This window comes from Chinchilla lanigera, unplaced genomic scaffold (assembly GCF_000276665.1).
Source record: "Chinchilla lanigera isolate Chin_1 unplaced genomic scaffold, ChiLan1.0 scaffold00027, whole genome shotgun sequence".
NCBI lineage: Eukaryota > Metazoa > Chordata > Mammalia > Rodentia > Chinchillidae > Chinchilla > Chinchilla lanigera.
Genome location: NW_004955428.1, coordinates 20965348 through 20989851, shown reverse-complemented (window position 1 = coordinate 20989851; position 24504 = coordinate 20965348). Strand labels below are relative to the sequence as shown.

The window sequence follows — 24504 nt, the reverse complement described above, 5'->3', positions numbered from 1 at the left end:
AAATAGAACTGCAGAATGATTTCTTTGTTTTTGTTAAGTGGCTCCCTTTATAGTAGCTAGGCTTCCTGTCTGCTCCACTCCGTCCTTTCATGATGATAAAAGCTGGGGTAAGCAGAAAAAAAGAAAAATGTGAACATAATCCTCACTTGCATGATTGCATTTGAGGCCTCAACACTTGGCTTAAATTAAAATTTGTCATGCTTTCCTGCTTGCCCCTTCCCTTTATCAGCTCTCTGTCTGTGAAACAGTAGCTAGTTAAGGATCCAGACATGATCCCTGATTGTTATGTAATAGAGATTGAATACTTTCCAATACTTTCTTGGTACTTGAGAGTATAAAGAGTTGATAGGTGATAAAAAAAATGAAGATTGTAAATGTTACCAGAAATTTTTATGCAAAAGATATAATATGGATTGGTAATTATCAATCAGAATGTGTCCTTGCACAAGTTAGGTGACATGCTGTCAATGTTTCTGTCTGTGCACAAAGTGAATATTATGTGTTCATCCATTTCATATTATTTAAATTTTGGATTTCTTGACTGTAACACTTTTTCTTAATGTTTGTTTATTTGAGTGTGTTTAGTATTTTTCTTATAAATACAAATGAAATTGGGAAATACTGGTATATAGAAACATTCTCTCTAAGTTCCTATCAAATACAGTCAGTTGTGTAGAAGGGGATGTTATTTCAACAAGGACACACCATAAATTAAAAACTATGGAATTCCAACTCTTTTACTGGTAATTAGTAGTGAATATCAGTTACTGAATGCTTACTAAATTCCAGGCTATAAGTTCATCCAAACCTTAACAAAAACTCTATTTTATTGAAGACGAAATGGGCTTAAGGAAGTTAATCTGTTAAGTGGATGGATTACAATTGAAATTCAGACTTATCTGACTTTAGAATTTGTCTAGGAGGCCTCTACTCTGAAATTGTGAGTTTTATGAAACCATAATATTCAGTTTAAATGAGTTTATCATATTTATTGCTTTGTAGTATGCTTGTGAAGAGTTTTAGAAAGGTTTAATTTTAGTTATTAAATACTTGTAAATTATTTAAGCCATTGAACTGTAACCTGTATCCATGAAAGTTAAATTATTATTAAACAGAACCAGAACATTTAGAATGGAAATTAATGAGAATGTTCCAGCTTTGACAGTCCCTTTTTAAAATATTTGAATAGTTGCTTAAAGATACTGAATTAAAATCTTGATATGTAAAAATATGACTTTGGGTGACTGAATAGTGACACACTTTGCCCATAATGTATTAAAACTGTGCAGTTTCTAATAAAATAACTAGAACCTGTACTAGGAACAAAGGCATATATTTGGTTGAAGTTTGGCTGTTTCTTCTTCATTTCGTCAACATAGGGCCATCTCTTAGGTGAAGTTGATAACTTTGCTTCTTGTTACTTTGGGCCAAAGACTGAACCTTTCTATAATTTTGTTGTTCTTGTAAGGACAGAGTTGAAATGAAAGTCCGTATTTACTAAGTAAGATAATAAAGAAAGCATTGCCTTAGAATTACCGCCAGATAGAGCATCTTGCCCTCATTCATGTAGTCCCAGACAAAAGTATAAAATTTCATGTTGTTTTATTCCATACTTGGCCTAATTTTTTATCGTATAGCTGCCAAATTTTTTCACTTTGTAGAAACTTCATGGTCAGTTTTTTGGACAAAGTCATATTTTAGAAGTAATTCTCACCTATATTGACAAATTAATATCTATCGTATGTAGATCTGTTGTAAGTTCATAGACTGGATTTGAGACTACTTTTATCTTTTGTAGCAGTGAAGTTGAAAGGATGATGGAAAGGCATGAACGCTTGAAACCTGAAATGTTTGCAGAATTGCTCCAAACAGCAAATACAGTAGATGATTATAGGAAATGTCCAGTAAGTATAATTTGAAGAATATTAGTATGTTTCTGTGTCTGTAAATTTGAGACTAGGCATTCAAAAATTATCATGTAAATATTCTATATAAAGTTAATTTTAAGAATTTATTATTATTTAAAGTTATTTTAAATAGTTTTATGCCATCTGAGTTATTATCTTAGCAATATTCTTTTAAGATGTCTTAGGCTTTTAAAGGACTTAAGGTAACACATGTTACCTGAAAGTTTTGAACTTCTACAATGTATCATTTAACTGTTTTTTTTTCTTTGAATAATCATGGTAAATTATATTCTTTTTTTCTAGTGTTAATGACTTCAAGGACTTTCTGTTTTTCTTGGATGAATAATCTAATAGGTCTATCAAAATATCAGTACTTTAATTCAAAATAACTTCTTGCTTAATCAATAATTAAGTCAAATATCTAGTTAGAAGTAAATTTTAACATACTGAAAGACTTGAGATATGTTCAGACTATGATTATATAACATAAACTGTAACTTTTATCTGTGGTGTATCTGTTTTGATCTTTCAATGCTTGCTTTTTCTGTTTTTCTGTAGAGTAATTGTGGCCAAAAAATAAAAATTCGCCGTGTTTTAATGAATTGCCCGGAGATTGTTACAATTGGTTTAGTCTGGGATTCTGAGCATTCTGACTTAACTGAAGATGTTGTTCGGAATCTTGGGACATATCTTTATCTTCCTGGGGTATAGTAACTGTTTTCATTCTTTTTCCTTTTAAGTTCCTCTAAAACATCTTTATATATCATGATACATTTAACTTTACTTTTCAGAATGTAAATTTTTTTAAAGGAAGTAATAATATTCCGATGTACTCTGATGCAGATAAATTTAATCAAATGAAGTTAACTGGAATGCCTTTCCCACATAAAGTAATGGCTTTTGACTACAAATGAAACTGTCTTATGCTCTTTCAATCTCAAGTGATGATGATAATGATACTATATTTATATGATAAATATTAACCTAGAAAAGGGATGCTTGTTATTTTTTTAATATATTTTGGTTCACATTACAATTGAAATTTCAGGTAATTATAATTTAGATCCTTTTTATGGATGTCCAAATATGTGACTCAAGAATTCTGAAGAGGGCCAGGGATATAGCTCAGTGGCACAGCACCTGCCTGGCAAGCGTGAGGCTGTGAGGTCGATTCGAGGTACCAAAAAGAAAAAAAAAAAGAATTCTCGAGAGTATGTAATCTATCTCATACTTTGAGTGTATGTATCAGTCACGTGTTATTGGAAATGCTGTGTTACTGAACTAATTTGTAGTGAATTCATTTTATGGGACTTAAAGTTTCTATAGCCTAATTAAAAGTAGTAATTCTGTCATGCTGCAGTGTTAGTGGTGCCTTTAGTATATTAGATTGGGGTAATATGCGTGCAAAATTTTTTTCTTAAGTAAAATATGTGATTATTGAAATTATCCTTTGTTTTATAAGGTATGGTATTAAATGTACATTATTATTTTTTAAACAGCTTTTTTATAGGGTTACTGATGAAAATGCCAAAAATAGTGAACTTCATCTTGTTGGTATGATCTGCTATAGCAGCAGACATTATTGTGCCTTTGCCTTTCATACCAAGAGTTCCAAGTGGGTATTTTTTGATGATGCAAATGTGAAAGAGGTAAGTAAGATTTTCACTTCCTGGAAGTACTGTGACTTTCCACTTTTTAGGAATAAATAATATACAAAATGATGATACACTTAACATATAGTGTAATAATAGATGAATAGAATGATGATAGCATTAAATTCAAACTTTTATATTTGAAAGTTGGCTTATTTTGAAGCCGAATTTTAACCCAGTTTCTAGAATAATGAAAATTTGACTAGTAAATGTTAATATACAAGTATGTAACTATTACTGATACAGACAGTGATCAGACAGTGATGCTCCTACTGTCTGATATATAGTTGCTATATGCGTTTCTGTGTAGATGATTCATAGTTGCTTTGTATAACTTGTAGTGAAAATGTACTTCTATTGACACATTTTCAAATTTGCATGTACTAGGGGAAATTAGATGTGTATATGGTTTATAATTTATATGTCTTGATGAATTATGTGTGTAGATATTATAATATTGTGAAGAAAAGTAATGAAATTCTTTCCTTCTTCATTCATTTGTTTGTTTTAGTGGTATTGGGCATTTAAATCCAGGGCCTCATGCATACTAGGCGAACACTGTACCACTGAACTACTGAGCTATATCTCCAGCTTTTAAAATTCTTTTTATTTTGAGGCAGGGACTCTCAGCAAATTGCCTAGACTGGCACTGACCTTGTAATCCTTGCTAAAGCCTCTTTAGTAGCTGGATTTACCAGGTATATGCATCAACCACCACACCAGGCTAAGTAATAGTTCTTTATAGCAGGGAAATCACCTGTGGAACTTTTTAATAAGCGCAATGTGCCTGGACTCTTGGATTCTGAGTTAATTGATATAGAGGCAAATAATTAAAATTTTTAAGTTGTGCAGAGGATTCAGACTGAACATAGTTGAAAACTATTTATAGTGGAAGTGTTGTTCTCAGCTTCCTGGCTTTGAGAGCCCTATTATGAAGCGGTAACCTGATGTAAATATAGGTGTTCCTTAGTATGTTATAATGGATGGCAAGAAATTTTATTTACTTAAATTTTAATATATAGTCAAGGGCTATTTGTCAGCACTATGATTATTTGTGTAGAGAGATTTCTTAGCATTCAGTAAGTATGGACATAAAAATGGCTGAGAAACTGGACTTTATCAAAACATGAAACATAGAACTTGCTCTTTACTAAGATATTGTTAGAATGAAATGAGTCGTTGACTAGAAGAAAGTATTTGTCAGACATATATCCAGTGAAGACGATGTCCAGAATATATTTAAAAATCTTACAGCTTATTAGTAAAACCACAGTTTAATTTTTAAAAATGGACAAAAGATTTTTACAGTTCATCAAAGAAAATATATGCATGACTCTTGAAACTGTAGTCAGCATATTGCTAGCTACCAGCAAATGCAAATAACAGTTCACAGTGAGATTGCAGTTGATTTGTCTAAACTCAAACTCAAGTATTCAGGTGTAATTGTGGGGTTTTTACTTTGTGATAGGTGGGTTTGGGGTTGCAGTTTGGCTCTCAGAGTCTAAAAGGTTCACCATCACTGATATAGAACAGTTTCATAAAATTTCTGTCCTAAATCTTTGCTGTCAACCCTCCACATCACCTGAGGCTCAGGAAATGACTGCTCTCACCAGAGATTAACCTTGCCACTTATACAATTTCATGTAAAGGGTCTTTTCCTATACAGAGTCCACCCAAAAAATGAACGCACACTTCTCCAGTTCACTGTACTAATGGATATCTGGAAGCTAATGGCCACCACTTTGAGGACTTCTTGTAATTGTAGAGGCCAAAGGAGACTTATTTTAATTTCCTGATGTCTCAGTAAATTCAGTATTAAAATAGTTGTATAAGTTTTTTTCGCCTGATAAGACATTTTTTGGGCAGACTCTGTATATACCAAATCTGGCTTCTTTCCCTCAGTATGTCCTTAAGATTCATTCATGCTGTTTGTATCAGTTCTTCATTTTCATTGTAGTGTTTCGTTTCATGGCTGTTATAACAGTTTATCTGTTTACTTGTGGAGGAGTAAGCAATCTTTGAGTATATTTTTCCCCATTGCTTTTAGATAATCTGGGGTTTTTTGTAGTGTTTGTTAAACTTTATTTGGAATTGCCCAATTGATTGCCAAAGTAATTGTACTGATTTGTTTTCCTATTTGCAATACATGAGAAGGGCTGGGGATATAGCTCAGTGGTCCAAGCGTCTGCCTGGCAAGCACAACATCCTGAATTTGATTCCTGGTACCAAAAAAAAGCAACACATGAGAACTCCTGAGTCCTCAGCAGCACTCCATGTTGGCAGCCTTTTTACTTTTAGCCTATTATCTTGCACCTTGGATATCCCTCGTGGATGATAAAGTTTTGAGTATTTTTTCAAGTGCTTATTGGCTGCACTACATGCCTTTTTGGTGAAGTCTGTTCAAATGTTTTGCCAATTTTCAAAATGGATTATGTTATTAATGAGTTGTAGGAATTCTTTATTTTGTACACTAGTCCTGTATTAAATGTAGGATGTTATTTTTTCAATTTATTATGGTTTCTCGTTCCAAACAGAAAGTTATTAATTTTGATTGAGACCATTTTATAATTTTTTCCTCTCACAGATTGTTTGCTATGTTAAGAAATCTTTGACTTGCCCGAGGTTGTAGATTTTCTTTAGTTTTCTTGTGTAAATTTTGCAATTTTGACATGACCCATTCTGAGTTATTTTTTGTTTTATGGGTAATGGGGTAAAAGTTCTTTTTCTGATATGGGCATCCAGTTTTTCCAGCATCATTTGTTCAACAGACTTTTTTATACTCTTTCATTGCATTGCCTTAGAATCTTTGAAAAGTCAGTCAGCTATATATGTGGAGAGCTTTTTAAACTATGGTAATTAAACCTTTTTTTTGGCCCTGTGTATTGAACCCCAGGGGACTGCACATGCTAGACAAACATTCTACCTCTGAGCTACATTTCCTGCCCTGACCATTAATTCTTCATACAAAAAGTCTATCATTTTTGCCTATCATTTTTAAAAATGAGAATCTTAAAGAGATTTTTATTTAGGCTAGTTATTATTCAAAATTAATTATATAATGTTTGAACTGCCAACATGTGAATATCTTTAAAATTTTTAAATACAAAATAAAATAGAAAGTCCGTCCTTTTTTGTGTAACACATTGATTTTAAAGTTTTGTTTGTATTCATCGTGGTTTTTAAAAAGGTTGGCGCTCGATGGAAAGATGTGGTCTCCAAGTGCATTCGGTGCCATTTCCAGCCCCTGCTTCTGTTCTATGCAAACCCAGAAGGCACAGCAGTTTCTACTGAAGATGCACTCAGGCAGGTTGTCAGCTGGTCACATTACAAATCTGTTGCAGAAAATATGGGTAATTCTTTTCATAAATATTTTTTGATGTCTCTCTCTGATCAGAATCACCTAGGAATACTTATATTAGTATAAGGTAAATTCTAAGAGTAATTTCAAAATTGGGTTTCAGTAAAGTTGGGTCAGGAAAATTCCAGTGCTTTTTGTATTTCTTTTGAGTGGAACTTTTCCCTGTCAGTGCCCCAGAAGTACCTTAGGAGTTACCCACTGTAATGGTCGTATAGACACAAGAGGCTGATAGCTCTTTGTAGCAGCAAATATTGAGATTTAAAATGATTCAGTAAACAGTAACAGTTCAAAGCAGCTAGGCCAGTTTTTGACATATTACAAAGCTTCTAGAAATCGTTAAGGCATTTCAGTCCCTTAAGTTTTAAGTAATTTTGTTTGCATTATTAAAAATACCTAAAAAGATGATTGCAACATGACTTCTACTGGGAAGGAAGGGAATAATATATTGTTGTTTATCTTTTCAAGGATGTGAAAAGCCTGCAAGTTATAGGTTGGATAATTTAAAAGAAAATGGATGTAGTGATCAGGCAAAACTGAGAGATAATCAGAAACTTCAAACCACTAATATTTCATCATTTAGTCGGAACCACATTCAGACAAGTGGTGGTAGAGGACCAGGTGCGTGTTTAAATTGTTGTTTCTATGTTCTCCAAGAGGGGTTAACCTTTCTGTTTTCCTCAGTTACTGAACCTGTAATTGTTGGTTATAACTATACAGAAGATGGTTGTTAAATTAGCTTTCCTTGCCATGAAAAAAAGAGGTAGATTTATGTCTTTTGATGTCTCTGTTTCTCTGTGAGCTATAGTTTTATGACACCAATTTGACTCGAGGAGCTGTTGAGTTTCTCTGTGCACTCATAGCTGTGGTAGGCCTGAGGTAACCTGCATGGTTGCCAAGGAAGGCTATAATGTGGCTTTTCCTTCGATGAGTTACTAATCAACTTGAGAAATAAAAACGTGGTTAATAATATGGCTTAGCTACCAAAGTTAAAATTATCATTAGCGAATGCAACTGTAGTTTGTTCTCACCCTCATTTTTATCCAGCTCTCATTATTGTCCTCTCATGACTTTAATTTTCACAGGCCAGGTCATGTGACTTGGTTCTAAAATGTGACATCACAGTATTGTGTGTAGTTATGGTTTAAAAATACATAAAATTCTTTAAAGCAATAAATAAAAGTTTAAAAATAAAAGTACATAAAATTCTTAATTGGGTATTCAAGATGATTTTATAAGCAACTTTTAATTATGTTAATGAAATAATGTCCACCTATAAATGTAACTCATTTAATCAAGAGTATTAGTAGGCAGAATTAATAATTATCAACAAAGAACTACAATAAAGACTGAAAAAATTTTAATGAAGGCTGGGAGTATAGCCTCAGTTGTGGAGCACTTACCTCGCTTGCTCACAGTCAGTCCATAACATTGCCAAGAAAAAACATTCTGAATAAAAGTATAACTGTTTCTTATATTTTGTTGATCATCTTAGATTAAACACTTTATTTTTTCAGTAGAAACCTACTTTAAGCCTGGAAACAATGTGTATGCGCTTTACAAGACATCTTGGGTTCATATTCCCAGATGTACATTTACAAACTACATGAATTTGACCTGTTTCCTTACCTGAAGTGAAAATAGCAATTGTGTCTACCTTAGAGAATTATATCAATAAGACATTTACAGTGCTGCCTGGTGATCAGTGTGTTAGTTTGACCTCTTATTTATCTTAATGGCAAACTTCCTTTTTTCTCTACACTTGCTTTAGGGACTATACAAGAATTTTTTTTTTTTTTTTTTTTTTTAAGACAGCATGTATCTCCAGTGTCGGGGAAAATCAATTGAATTTTTAGTTAAGCATAAAGATGAGTTCATGTTTATTTTTTAAAAATAGAATTATAACATTTTTACTTCAATTGTTACTTTTGTTCAACAACTTGAAAACTGATCTATGTCATCTTAAGAATAATTTCTTTTACAGTTAAATTAAGTCACAATGATCAAAGGGAAAAGATAAAAGAAATTTTCAGAGAATGTGCTATGAAAGCCATTGAACAGAAAAACTTACTTTCTTCACAAAGGAGAGATTTAGAAAAGGGACAAAGGAAAGATATAGGCCAACATAAAGGTAAGACCTTATGGTGTTCATTTTAAAGGAAATGCTAGAAATCTCATTTTCAAATGAGTTTTATAACTTTAATATATTTTAATATCGTATCTGTATATTTAACTTATATTTTGTATATTACATACTATATTTTATGTTTTTCAGGTTTCTATAGTGTATCTACACTAAATCTAAAAGTTCAAACTGTTCCTTGTTCTTACTTAATTCTAACCTGGACACTAGTGTTTGCGTTTTGATGTTTTAACTTTTATTTATAAATGCAATTCATTCATATGCTGTATTCAGATAGTAAGGAAATGTATAAAATTGACTGCAATTTCTGACCTTCCTTTCACTGTTAATACAGTAATTTTCAGTTCATTATAAAAGTCTTTTTATGGCTTTATGCTCTTTTTTATGGGCACAGCATAATTTAATTGATATGTATGGACTTTAAACATTGCTTAGCTGGTGGCGTCCTTTCACCTGTGCCTTTGTACATTTTTGTGACTAGCCAGAGAATCAATTCTTTCAGAGGAATTGCTGGGTCAGGATACATTTATTTCTGGTTTGACATAGGACTCATTTGCCCTCCTGAGAGATTAAACCAGTCTGCACTCCCACAAGTGGTAATTGCCTGTCTCTTCACTCATCCGCAGTCGGTTCTATAAACTTTTACATCTTTACCAATTTAAGAGGTGGAAAATACTTTATCATGTTTGTTAATTATGATTTAGAATGCTTGGTTTAAAAAATTGTTTTATCTTGTTTTTTGTTGTTGTTTTTTTTTTTTTTGTTTTGTTTTTGGCTTTTCTCCGGTACCGGGAACCGAACTCACGACCTTGCGCTTGCCAGGCAGGTGCTTTGCCGCTGAGCTAAATCCCCAGCCCCTAAAATTGTTTTATCTTATGATCTACCTTCGAGGTCATTTTTTTTCGAAAGCTCATTTCTTCTGTAGTGCCTCTTATTAAATATAAATAGGGACTGGTAAAGCACTTTTCAAATAAGCAGTAGGATATAATTTAATTTTTGTTACTTACCTGTGATGCCTGGTTTCTGAAGTTACTTAGCTTGTGATTATAACATTGCTCTAAGGGGTAGTTTGTGTCTTTAATCATCATCATCATTATCATCATCATTATTGTTGTTATTTAAATATAGTTGATGAAAACCTCCCACATTTCAAGTCTGGATCACCTCCTGCCCCAAATGGCTTTAGACAATATGAGAATCAACATCTGTATCACAGTCAAGGAAGAGGACCCTATAAACACGACCGAGTTTCCCATCAGAGTCGAGCTTCTGAACAAATAACTTCAGGCAAATCTCAGATACTTGTTCCAGGAGAGAAAATAACAGGCAAAGTTAAGAGTGACACTGGCACTGGATATGATACAGACAGCAGCCAAGATTCTAGGGATAAAGGAAGTGGCTGCAACAGCAACAGTAAAAGCCGGAACCGAGGTTGGAAACCTATGAGAGAAACATTAAATGTCGATAGTGTTTTTAGTGAAAGTGAAAAAAGACAGCATAGTCCAAGGCATAAACCAAATGACAGTCACAAACCTAAAGGTAGCAAAGATCAGAATTTTAATAACTGGCCAAAAGAGAATCCAAAGCAGAAAGGTTTAATGACCATATATGAAGATGAAATGAAGCAGGAAATAGGAAGCAGAAGTTCCCTTGAATCTAATGGAAAAGGAGCAGAGAAAAATAAAGGCATCACAGAGAGTAAAGTGCGTGGTGAAAACTGGCAGATGCAGAGGACCGAGTCCGGATACGAAAGCAGTGATCACATCAGTAATGGGTCTGTTGGTTTGGACTCACCCGGTACTGATGGAAGTGGCACAGTGACAGATGTCAGTGGCGCTAAAGAACTGGTATCTTTCAGGTAATACACAAATTGATGCATGTTTTTTTTTCTGCTTACACCCCTCTCTTGTTATTATTTGAATTTTCAAAGTTTGGGATCAACTAAGTATAAAGGAAAGATTATTAAAGAAACGTGAGCTATTTCAGTTTTTACTTACTTCCTAGCTCTAAAAATAGCATTTATTTTTAGGAAATTTGGAAAGTACAAAAGTACATGGCCATTCTTTCTATCACTGTCAATTATTGATATGTACTTCAAGTTTTTAAAGTGTAGACTTAAATGGGCTTCACCTCAGTTAAGCTGATTGTGTAATTCTTCAATCTACATGAAACTGTCTCATTGCTAACATTTTAACTGACCTGGGGCTGTTTTCTGCCATCACAATCCAGTTCCCCAGTGAGATATTTTCCCAGTAGAGATATTTTCCCTTTACCAAATATTTTTAAAAATTTAGCCAAATAACTAAAATTGTGTTCAGTTAATGAATTGTTGAATGTATAAATTCATTACTGTTGATAGTATATTTGGACTTTTTTTTTTTTTTTTTTTTTTGTCTTTTTGAGACAGGGTCTTGCTATGCAGTTCAGGCTGGCCTTGAGCTCACTTTGTAGCCCAGGCTGGCCTCGAACTCACAACAGTCTTCCTGCCTCAGCCTCCCAAGTGCTGGGATTACAGGTGTGTGCCACTGCGCCTGGCTTGGACTTTTTTTTATAACTTCTAAAACTTACTTCTAGGTTAGTGGCTGATTGCTTACCACTTTTTAATCCTACTTTTAATCCTTTTGAAACATATTAGCTGGTGCTTGACCACATTCATAAATGAAAAGCTAGATTTACAAAAATTAGCTAGTCATGTTTATTAAAGTAATTGTTTTCATAAAAAATTAAGGACAGTTTTTCCTTACTTTTTTTTTTTTTTTTTGGTTTTTTGGTTTTTCTCTGGTACCGGGAACCGAACTCACGACCTTGCGCTTGCCAGGCAGGCGCTTTTGCCGCTGAGCTAAATCCCCAGCCCCCCACTTTTTCCTTAGCAGGGTAATTTTATGACACTTATTGGTAAGAAGTAGCCAGCAGTAGTAGCAAGGACAGGACTTTATAATCAAATGGACTTGCATTTTAATTATTGGGCAAATTAATTTGATTTTTATGGTCTTAATCTATTGTAATATGAAGATCATAACTACTTTTAAATGCTGTGAGACGTAAATTAAATAAGATACATTAGGCCTATAGGATATTGTGTGACATATAATTTTTAAAAGGTTTTTCCTTTCTTTTTCTTAAACTAATCCATAATAATTGATGTGTTTGGTGTGTTCTGTTTTTCTAGTGACCAAATTAAGACAGGCAGCACAAATATAGAACATGTGGACTGTTTTTCCCCTCAGAGCAAAAACCATTTGGAAGGTAAAAGTTTTATTTAACTACACTGTAATAGTTGCAGTAAGGAATAAATTGCAGTAATTTATTGTTTTTTTTTATGAGATTCCTAAGAACAAATACTGTATGGCAATAAAAATTATTTTTAAATGACTTTAAACATCAAAAATGAATTCTTTTTATTAAGACAATTTGTCATATAGTAATAAAGTATAAAAAGGAAGAAATAAAACTGTTATATATATATTTTCTATCCATGATGTATTTTTTACATCTTTATCTGATTAGTGAAATAAGCTTTTGAAGTTTATAGCCTATTTAAATGTACTTTATGGGTATGTCTTTAATGTTACAGTATTAAAAGCATCAGAATACTTGCTTTTTCTACATAGATGATAAAATATTTGAATCCCTACCTCTACCCCAGTAGCAGCTTGCATTTTGCTTCCATAGGAGAAACCTTTCAATGCGTTACTGTAATAGACATCCTGAGTGATTTGGGACTCAAATAGGCAGGACTATCTATCTTTGGCAGCTTTTTAACACTTTATTTTTACTTAAGAGGTGGCATGTTTCTACATTTGCAAAGAAAAGGGTTTATAGACTTGGTCTTTTTTACCTTATCTCCACTCTCCATTTTTAAAATAACAGACATATGAGATAGGCACACAAAGAGTGGTCCTCTTTTCTGAGATAAGAATAAAGAAGATAAGAATGGTCCTGTTGTTGGGCACAGGCCTGTAATCCCAGCATTTGGGAGGCTGAGGCCGATGGATCACTGAGTTTGAGGCCAGGTGGGCTGGCTACACTGTGAGTCCAAGGCCAGCCTTAACTGCATAGTGAAACCCTGGTTCAGAAAGACAAAAACAAAACAAAAACCAATGGTCCTCTTGCTGATAAGTTTATGAGTAACAAGGAAAGAAGCAGTGGGGTTTGTCTTTGAAGGCTTTTCATAGATGAGAATGACAACTTCAGGCAGTGAGCGAGTGAGCAAAAGGGGACTGGTCTGCAGTGGTCTAGGGTATGGGTCACACAGTAGCAGTAACTTTTGGATCCCCCTCTCTTGTTGTAAGTTTTTTTGCTCATGACGCATGTCTGGTGGAGGTCAGAATGGAGTATCTTCTGGGTATCACTGGGCCCCAGACTTATAGTGGGGTTGGGGTGGGACCTGAAGGAGAATACGACATGGAGAATCATTTGTAAGCGCTTAAAACTTCAATTCAGAAATGACACAGTGCACTTGCACTGACATCCTCCAAGCAAGGCAAGGCTTTTAACCGGGCCTAATTTTAAGGAAGGCAGAAAAGTTTAACCTTGTAGATAAACAGAAGGGTGTGCACAATTCTGATGACTATCATGGGAGTTAATACAGTTAAGAAAGGTTGGTGAACAGCATTCTGGAAAAACTCGGTTCAGAAGTAGTATGTGATCATGTGGCATTATTATAGGTGATTTGTTAGTAACATGTAGCAGCTTATAAGCAAAGAGTAAGTTTGAATGTATACAGGATACAGGATTGTTACTGGCAAGATGTACCTGGGGAATTGGGGGTGAGGAAAGCCATAGCAAGGGAGTCACTGATGTAATCAGAGACAGTGTTTTCAAGTTTTAGAATTCAGAGGAAAAAGGATGTAATTTTCACACGAAAAATCAGGCATGAACAACAAACTTTAATGGTTTTTAGTCTTTATCATCCTTAAAGTTTTTAGAGAGATTATTTTTCAAGTTGCAGACATGATTAATATGATTAATTGTTAAATTATTTTGTTTTCATCAAATGTATAATATCAGAAGGAAACACTTATATTAAGGAAATAACTTTCCTTTCCCATATTATAATGTCTCGCCTGTTTTAAAAATCTGATAAAAGTCAGTAACCAAATATTACAGGAAACAGTAAAGGGTTGGCTAGCAATCACAGCAAAAGTCAGTGAGTTAGAACAATACCTGCAAGTTAAGTAAGTGATGCTTGTTTCCTGATAGTTATAAAAACACAAGCTCACAGAGATTTTAGTGGCCAAGAGTGCATTGCTATAAGAGTTTTGCAGCGATTCTCCCCAGAATATGAAAGAGTATGTATGTAAAGCACCAATTAAAATTTCCTTTTCCTATGGTAAAATATACATAACAAAATTGACCAGTCCAGTTATTTTTAAGGGTACAGCTCAGTGGCATTAAGTACTTTTACACTGTCAGGCACCTGTTACCACTGTCTACCTCTTACACGCTCATGTTCTCACACTGAAACTCTCCCCATTAAACAACTCATTCTCATTGTCCCTTTCCCCCAGCCCCTGGCAACCACCATTCTCATTTCTGTTTCTGAATTTGGCTTCTCTACATGCTTCATAGTTAGAATTATATGGTATTTGTCCTTTCCTGTCTGGCTTATATTACATTCAGCTTACTGACTGTGTTTATAACATATATCAGAACTTCAGTTCCTTTTAAGACTCAGTAATAAACTGTTGTATGATATTTTACATCCTGTTTAGCTGTGTATCTGTTGATGGGCATTTGAGTTGTTTTGGCTATTGTGACTAGTGCTGCTGTGACCATTGGTTTGCAAGTACCTGTTTAAGTCCCTGTTTTCAATTTCTTTGAATATCCACTAATGCAATTGCTAGATCCAGTGGTACTTCTATAATTAATGTCTTAAAGAACCACTGTAATGCTTTCCGCATAGCAGCACCCCGTTGCAGTCCCTCCAGCAATGCACAGGGTTCCAATCCCACCATCTTTCCCAACCCTTATTTTCTAAGTTTTTAGAAGTACCTTGCAGTGATTTATATAACCTCTGTTTATTTAACAACATAAATTGCACTGTTTTAAAGTTTTGGTTTTTTTTTTTTTTTTTTCCGTACTGGGAATCGAACTCATGACCTTGCACTTGCCAGGCAGGCGCTGTGCCACTGAGCTAAATCCCCAGCCCCTGTTTTAAAGTTATTTCTTAATAAACTTCAAAGTCTACCATAGTTTTCTGTGCTCTTCTTTGCCTTGAGAACTTTTGTTAATGAAGAAATTTGTGGTATCGCTGTGTGTTTCCTTCCCCTATCTTAGAACTAAGAATGTACAACAAATGATGTAGGACTTTCCCCCAACCTAAAAACTTGCCCAGTGTGGTTTTTTCCATCACTAAGGAAAGTTTAATTTTTTGTCATTGTATATGATTTTCTTGGTTCTTTCCTATGTCTTATTTCCTGTGTCTTATTTATGAAGTACACTAACATTAATAATCTATAGAATAATTTTCTATCAGTGGCTACAAGATTTTATAGCTTAAGGAGCCTTAGAATTTTTTCATATTTTGTTTGGCATTTAAGTCAGGCAATATTAATCAGGCAATATTAATCTATAGAAGTACTGGTACTAAAGACCAAAATCTATATTAATGTCATGATTCCTTTGTTGTTGTTTTCATTAACAGAAATGTTATGTTGGCTTTTCTGCTTGTGCTTTACATGTTCTGCTGCACATCTGTCCCTACACTGTGCAGAGCTGTTATTTGGGAACATGGTTGAAAGTGCCACAGTGCCATTTGAAATGTTTTAGTGACTCTTTTAAAGTGAATTTCTAGTGAAGGAATGTCAAATCCCTTAAATTTACAAAAGGAAGAAAAGATATTACTGATGAAATGATGCATTCAAAAGCATGTGGTCAGAAGAAAGTGTCACATATTTGAACAATATAAGTGGTTTGGCATATGCAAGGCTAGTAGTAGAAATCATGCAGTAATGCAAGAAGGATAGCGCATGATGAAACTTTGTGCTATTTTTAATCCTACAGAGGTGGAGAGGTACAAAAGGACAAGGACAGTGGCGTATTGTAACTTGTATTTTAGAAGACTCTGGTGGAAGTGTAGAGGGTGAAGTCCGAGCAGTAGAAAAAAATTACATGACTATTATCATAGCCTAAGAAAGAAAAAATGAGAGCACGAACGGAGGCAGTCCCAGTATTGAGGAAGATGGTTGGAGAGAGAACAAGCATACATGAGCAGGAGAAGGAGTTGCCTTTTATGAGAATGAGGAAAAGAAAGGAAGCAGCAGTGGCCATATTGGGGGGGTTGCATAAATAGATGCACCACTTAGCAAAGTGGGGGCTGTAGGGAGAAGGAACAGGTTGAAGGGGTGGAGGGATGCCATGAGTAGATTAGGATTTGTTGATTTCATTATTTAGGCAAATAGATTTTATTAGGCAGCTAGGAACATAAATGTAGAGGTCAGGAAAGATGTTTATTTGGTAAACATCAACATATCTGGGAGCTCAAAGCCCCATACATGGGCAAGACCATTCAGGAAAACCGGAGATTATAGGGGAAAAAATAGATGAAGTAGGGAAGCTGAGCTTTGCTAAGGAAAAGAGGTGAGTCAGAGGTAGAAGCAGCAACTGCAGAAAGCCATGGAAGTATAGCAGAGAGGAAGTTAGCCAGGAAGAGCCAGAGTGGAGAGTGCGAGGGAAGCGTGGCCACACACGAAGCACAGTAAGCACTAAAAGGCGCCAGTGTGATGGAGGAGGGTGTAGTGAAAGCAGGGCTGGAAGAGTATTAGAAGTAGAAACAAGGTTGAAGTAAGACTGCAGAATTTAGAAAGGCCGTGTTTTAACTTGTAAATGCTTCGGGAAAAGAAAAGCTAAAATGTGAATATTAGGGGCTTCTGGCTAAAGGACATTTAGGTATTCATTGTACAATTCTGCACAATTATTTCCAAACAAAGTTAAAAAAATAAAAGATCATAGTAGAATTAAAAGGAAATCAAAAGTGAACAGTCAGTTTTGTCAAAATCATTATTCTGAATAACAGTAGTTTTGGTTTTGTGGTTTTTTTTTTTGTTTTTGTTTTTGTTTTTTGTACCAGGAGTCGAACTCATGACCTCAGGCTTGCCAGGCAAGTGCTTATGCCAGTGAGCTATATCCCTGGCCCTTGTGTTTTTTTTTTTTTTTCTTAAATGGAAATTCTTGGACGTTTATATTGTAGAAGGCAAAGAAGCAATGAAGTACAGAAAAGAAAGATGTGAAGAGCAGAACAGAACAATAACTGATAGATTAAGATTGCTGAGGTAGTGTGGGCAGGAAGTAAAGGGCACAGAGAGGCTCTGAGTTAAAGCACTGGCGGGTTTGGGTTAGGTATTTGTAGCAGTTGCTTTAGCTGAAGTAGTATACCAAGTGGACTTTTTTCACTGTGAGGTAAGGTTATTTACTGAGATGAATATGTGAGTTAGGATATTTACAAGTTATGAATAACAAATCACAGAGGAACTAGGAGATCTTTGCCATTTGCTCGTAGAGTCCGCAATAGTTGGCCTAATGTCACTTGACCCTAAAAATCGGGATTAGATCATGGTGAGAATCCTCTTCTTGGAAAGGACAAATAGAAATAAAAGCAGTGAAAAAAAATGTCAATTCTTTTATTTCTTATTATTAAAAAAGTCTGTATCTTCTACTTTCTTAAATATACTAACTTTATGTTAAATCATAGAATTAACATATTTTGGAAGAGTTTAGCTATGTGCCTAAGTTTGATAATTTTCTCTAAAGTGTCTTTTGAAAACTACAGGTTATTTACATTTAAAATAAATACATTAAGACAAAATGCTTTATCAATTGCTTTTGTTTCTGTTCATTGAAATTTTTTGCTGTAAGAGTTTCATAAACTGTTGAAAGGCAGTTATTAATCCCTTTAATTTCTTCTCTGTCACTGTGACCCTGCACCAGAGGATGGCTGTCTCTATTTTTTTAACTAAAAACTTACAATATTGAGATTTAATTTATAGTAACATAACAATATTTGCTTCTCCTTTAAATTGTAATGTCAATGAAAACGGAAGTACTGATGCCTGCCTTTTTTATTTTATAAAATCTCAAATTACAGGTATCAGGTAGATTAACATTAAATATCTCTCAGCTCTTTTTGTTATATGTTAAATTTAGCCAAAGATGTGGAATTTTAATCAGTTAAAAGTTTCATGATTTTTCTAAAGGATTAAATTTTACTAAAGTATATTATTTTGTAAATTGAGTCAGTGATTAAGCTACTGGTTTTTAATGCTTAGGATTTGTAACTATGTGATTAAAAATTGTAACTACCATTATATTCTGAAATCTTACACAAGAGTAAAGATCGCATTATCTAGACTGCAGTAGGGTTTTGTTACTTTATAAGTCTATTTTAAACTTAGGTCAATTTTGAAGATAAAATATATACTTCGATTTCTTGCATATTTTGTTATGTTTTTTGTCATGTAATTTTAAAATTAATTAAAACTTTCTGCCATGACACTGAAGTGTCTTCTGTGTCAGGTGTTAAAGTTGGGCTGAGATTTGGAAAGAACCTGGGCCAAAATTCCCTGTGAAAACACATGGATGTCTGTGTCAGCAGCAGAGAAAAATAACACATCTATTTTAAACCACTTGGTTGAATGTCTGCCATAGTGATATTAAAATTTCAAAGATGTTTATAAAACCTCTGCTGCCTCCTGCTGTCCATTCTGTTGATACTTTAATAAAAGTAAAGAATGGGGTGTTTTTTTCAGAATTAAACTTTTTTCTTTCTTTTTTAAAAAATTGTATTATATGTTGACAAATTATAGTTGTATATATTTATTAGGTACAAAGGGCTAGTATGATTTTTTTAATAAAGTGTGGAATATTTAAGCTAATAAAATTAATTTCTTAACCTTTTGGTAAATTCCTTCCAAAACTTAACTTACACAGCCTGATAGTAATCAAATATTTATTTTTTCTAAAGTAATATAATTTTTAATAAACTATAGATGCCATTTTAAGTTTGAGTAACCATGTAATTAATGTACCTAAATTTCAATTTAGGGATTAAAACAGCATCTAAGATAAAACTGGGTTACTGTTTAAAAACTAAGTCACTCCTTTAAAAACTTTCTTTACTTATACTCTTCACTTCATAGATATGCTGTACAGTACATTGAAAGCAAGAGAATGAAAGGAAATTGATATAAAGTGAACATGATAAAAAGGTCAACTGAAAATATGAGCCAATACAGAAAAACTTACTGAAAGAGTACAGAAATATAGGAGATTAATTAACAATCATGCTAACGCTATACTTTTCAGTGTCTTCTATGGACATAGCCTTGCTAGAGAATACATTACTTGATGTTCACTAATAGTCACTTTTCATCAGCATAAGATGCAGTATAATGACTTTGTATGTTAATGGCATTTGCAAAAGAGCCTGCATGTATTGACAGAAACACTAGCTATCCAGCTGGCCTTGGATTCATTTGAATGCTTCTGCTGCTTACTAGCAAGGTAGCATTGGTTGGGCCACTTAATTCCTCTGAGCTTCGGTTTCCTCAAGTGTGAAAACAGAAATTGTTTCACAGAATACTTGTAACTGAGGTTTAAAAGAAATAACTATTGTCAGTCAACTACAACAGCAGATCTCAAACTTTTTGGTCTCGGTGTATCTTTATATACTTATAAGAGAATGGATGAGTTCAGAGCTTTTATTTCTATGGATTATAACTGTTAGTATTTGCCATATTAGTTATAATGAAGGAAGGACAACACCCTGAAACAAGTCAGAAAGAGGATAAAGGTAGATGAAACCAAACATCTGGATTGTCCGCACCAGCCCCGCTCCTCCGCCCCCGGGAGTACCCCAAATGGCCTGAGAGGACAGAGCACCACAGAGGCTGCATTCCTGGGACAGCCTCTTTGTACCGGCCCTTCCCATCGCCTCCCCTCGGAGCACCGGAGGATGCTGCCATCCTGCTGCATCCTCACCAGTGCTCACTGCAGGCAAGCAGGAGGATGAACACCCAAGCCAGGCCTGTGAATTCCGTGGACTGCGCCCCTGACTCCTGCGCACCCTTGTCCCCATCTTCTAATGAACACACTCGCCACCTCCTGGGTATGTCTCCTGGTGCACAGACACACCGCCCACTCCATGGACTCCCTTTCGGAGCAAGTCTGCTTATCCTGTGGACTCCCGCGACCACAAAGGCGTTCATTGACTCCCACAGACCCTGCCTGCAAGCAACATGCCCAGTGACTCAGCCATCACAGCCCTGATGGGGAAGAGTCAAAGCCAAGCTCAGATGCAGCCAGGTTCTGCCTGCTGACTGGAGGGAGAGCTCTTGAGAGTTAAGTTAGGTGTTTAGCTCAAAAGGAAAGGGGAAATTGCAGTTGCAATCAGTCTGCAACTAAAGCGAGATCCTTTATTGTGTGAACTCTTAGGCTTTGGGGCATAGTAGTCACGTGGGAACAGCATGTACTCTTTCGTTGGAGTATTTAATCTAGGTTCCCACCAGAACTTTTTATTGCTTTGATGTTGGTGTTTATTTTCTCTCCCTCTTCTGGTCCCCCCTATTTTTTGCTTTAGCTCAAGCGTCCATACCCATACTATTGTGTTTTTCTTTCTTTACTTCTTTCACTTTTTAAATTCTTTTTAAGTTTTTTGTTTGTATGCTGTATTCTGAGGTTTTAGTCACTCATATCTCTTAAGAATAACAGCATACATAGACTAAAAAAATCTGTTCACAGAAATAGGAAACTTTCCAAGTTTGAGGAAAGACTTCAATATGTAGATCAGTGAGGATTACAGAACACCAACCGTGATAAAAATAAAAGCTTACTACATATTTTAATCAGAATTTCAGATGTCCAACAAAAAACATTAGAAGATGTCAGAGACAAGCAAAAATTTGCATATAAAGATAAACCCATTAGGGTCATAGCAGACTTCTCAACACAAACTTCAAAGGCCAGGAGAACTTAGACGAAGTATTTTAAGCCCTAAGAGCAGACAGCTTCCAGCTCAGATTAACATATCCTTCAAAACTTTCTGTCAAAGTAGATGGAGAAATAAGGTGATTTCATGAAAAAAGAATAACTTCAGAGATACATGAACACCAAAGCAGCACTCCAGAAAATACTCAATATCCTAGACAGAGACAACAAAGCCAAAAATGCAGATGGCATGAATACATCAAGCAAGGCAAGTAGATCATCTAAACAAAAAAGAAAATAGAATCATCAATAGAAAAAGAATGAAATGTTAGAAATAAATTAACACCTTTCAGTACTAACTCCCAGTGGCTTCCATTCTGTTAAAAGGCACAAATTGGCAAACTGTATCAATAAACAGAACCCAACAGTCTTCCATTCTAGAAACTAACAAAAAATTCATAGACCAAAAATTAAAGTATAGAAAACAATATTTTATATGCCAGGACCCCCCAGAGCCATCAGGGGTAGCAATTTCACTCTCAAAGAAAGTAAACTTCAAGCTGAAACATGACAAAAGGCAAAGGCACAACATACTATTTTAGGGAATAATCCAACAGGTAGAGATAACTTTTGTTAATATATATGCACCCAATACTGGAGCACCTATGTTGATAAAACAAATAGTGCAGAACATGAAAAATCAATTAAATACCAACATAATCATAATGGGTGATCTCAATACCATATTTTCAAAAAGAGAATGATCAAAAATGAACAAAGAAATATCAGAGTTGAACACCTTTGAACTAATGAATATCTATGGAGTGTTCTGCTCTACTACAACTATATACATTCTTCTCAGAAGCACATGGATCTTTCTGCAAAATAGACCACATACCACAAAGCCTGCTTAAATAAATACAAAAGCACTGACATCACCCTATGCTTACTATCAGGTCATTGTGCACTGAAATTAGAAATCAATCACAGAAGAAAGCACAGAAAACTTACAAACAATTGGAAACTTAGTAACACTCCTGAACACTCAGTAATCAAGGAAGAAAGTAAACAGTTTCTAGAGTCAAATGAAAAGGCCAGTATAACACACCAGAAGCTATGTGAAATAGTGAAAGCACTCCTAAGGGGAAAGCGCATTGCAGTCAGTGCTTACATTGCAAAAACAGAACAAGCTCAAAGAACCTAATAATGAGCCTCAAGATAATTGAGAAACAACAATCCAATCCAAATTTAAGGAGGGATGTCATTAAGATCAGAGCAGTTATTAATGAAATTGAGACAAAAAAATTACAAAGGATCAATGAATTGAGCAAAAAGAATAAACAAAATAGATAAACCATTAGCCAAACTTACCATGAGAAAAGACTCACAATGCAACAGACAACATCAAAACTCAAGATAGTAGCTACTCTGACAAGTTATATGCCAAAAAGTTGAAAATTTTTTGAGATAGAATTACCAGAATGAAATCAAGAAGACATAAAAATTCTGAACAGTCCAATAATAAGCAGTGAAACTGAGGCAGTAAAAACAAAACAAAAAACCTACCAACTAAGGAAAGCCTGAGACCTGATGGATTCACTGCCAAGTTCTGCAAGACCTTTTTTTTTTTTTTTTTTTTGCGGTACCAGGGATCAAACTCATGACCTTGTGCTTGCCAGGCAGGCACTTATGCCACTGAGCTATATCCCCAGCCCTGCAAGACCTTTTAAGACAGTTTAACACCAGTCGTCCTCAAACTTTTTAATGCTTCCAAAGTCATTTCTGGAAGCCAGCATCACTCTGATCCCAAAACCAAAGACCTAGCCAAAAAGAAAACTACAGATCAGTCTACTCAATGACCATAGGTGCAAAAGCACTTAATAAGGTATTGAATGCAACAAATCATCTAAGGGATCGTACATTATGACCAAGTAGGTTTTACCTTGGGATTGCAAGGATATTTTAACATATGCAAATCAATGAATGTAATATACCACATAAACAGAAATAAGGATGAAAACTACATGGTTATACCTATAGATGCATAAAAAGCATTTGAGATTTCAACACCTATTCATGATAAAATCCCAGTATGTACAAAAGGACCTTACCTGAGCCTGATGAAAAGTCACAGACCTACTGCCAACATCGTATCTATCACAGAAACTGAAAGCTTTTCCTCCAAAATCAGGAACAAGACAAGGATGCTCACTGTCATTTTTGTTCAACATAGTACTCAAAACAGAGTCAACATGGAAGAGAAAAAATAAAAGATATTATATAATATATAAATGTATATTCACATTATCACTATTTGCAGATGATATGATCCTCCACTTACAAGACCAAAGACGCCCCCCGCAAGCCACTAAGTCTTAGAATTAGTAAGCAAATTCAGCAATGCATCAGTTTATAAAATCAACACAAAAATAATAGTGTTCCTGTACACCAGTAATTAACTTGCTGAGAAGTTAGGAAACACTACCATTCACAGTAGCATCAAAAAAATTAAATACCTAAGAGTTAACCTATCCAAGGAAGTGAAAGACCTCTACAAAGAAAACTATGGTACTCTGAAAAAGGAGATTGAAGAGGATATCAAAAAGTGGAAAGATATCTGCCATTCCTGAATAAGAACTAATATCAAAATAGGTATTCTTCCAAAACTGATATGTATAGATTTGTTGTAATTCCAATCAAAACACCTACAGCATTCCTCACAGAACTAGAGAAAACAACCCTAAAATTCATGTGGAACCAGCAAAAACCCTAAATACCAAAAATAATCCTGGGCAACAAGAGCAGAGCAGGAGAGCTCACAATACCTGACTTCAAGTTATACTACAAGGTGACAGTGATTAAAAACAGCACAGAATTGGCACAAAAACAGACAGGTGGATCAGTGGAATAGAACAGAGGATGCAGAAACATATTTAGCTATTCCAGACATATTTAGCTACTTCATTTTTGATAAAGGGGTCACTAAATATGTTGGAGGAAAGATAGCCTCTTTAGCAAATTGTGCTGGAAAAACTGGCTATCCATATACAGAAGATTGAAGCTGGACCCATATCTCTCAACATATAATAAACTAAAATCAAAATGGATCAAAGATCTAAATATTAAAGCAGAAAACATTGAACCTATTGGAAGATAAAATAGGAAAAATTCTTGAAGTCATTGGGATAGGCAAGGACTTTTTGAACAGAACACCATTTGGACAAGAAATAAACAGAATCAATGGATGAGATTATATCAAATTAAAAAGCTTCTACACAGCAAAGGAAACAACCAACAGTGAAGAGACAAGCCACAGAATGGGAAGAAAATCTTTGCCAGCTGTTCCTCAGACAGAGCACTAATTGCTAAAATGTATAAAGAACTCAAACTAGACACCACCCAAAATAGAAGACATAATCAAGAAATAGGCAAGCGAAGTAAATAGATAGTTCTCAGAATTACAAATGATTGATAAACATATGAAAAAAATGTTCACTATCCCTGGTCATGACAGAAATGCAAATT

At 34.7% G+C, this 24504-nt stretch overlaps 1 protein-coding gene across 3 annotated transcripts in view; it reads left to right on the top strand.

The window, feature by feature from the left end:
- Window positions 1–24504, top strand: part of Usp53 (ubiquitin specific peptidase 53) — a 65574-nt gene that overhangs the window by 33529 nt on the left and 7541 nt on the right. For all 3 annotated transcript variants that reach the window (XM_013515269.1, XM_013515270.1, XM_013515271.1), the window contains 8 exons: window positions 1799–1904; window positions 2466–2612; window positions 3407–3556; window positions 6747–6909; window positions 7383–7535; window positions 8899–9045; window positions 10186–10915; window positions 12227–12303. In XM_013515269.1, the coding sequence (XP_013370723.1) occupies window positions 1799–1904; window positions 2466–2612; window positions 3407–3556; window positions 6747–6909; window positions 7383–7535; window positions 8899–9045; window positions 10186–10915; window positions 12227–12303 (1673 nt within the window). The remainder of the gene's footprint in view (window positions 1–1798; window positions 1905–2465; window positions 2613–3406; window positions 3557–6746; window positions 6910–7382; window positions 7536–8898; window positions 9046–10185; window positions 10916–12226; window positions 12304–24504) is intronic.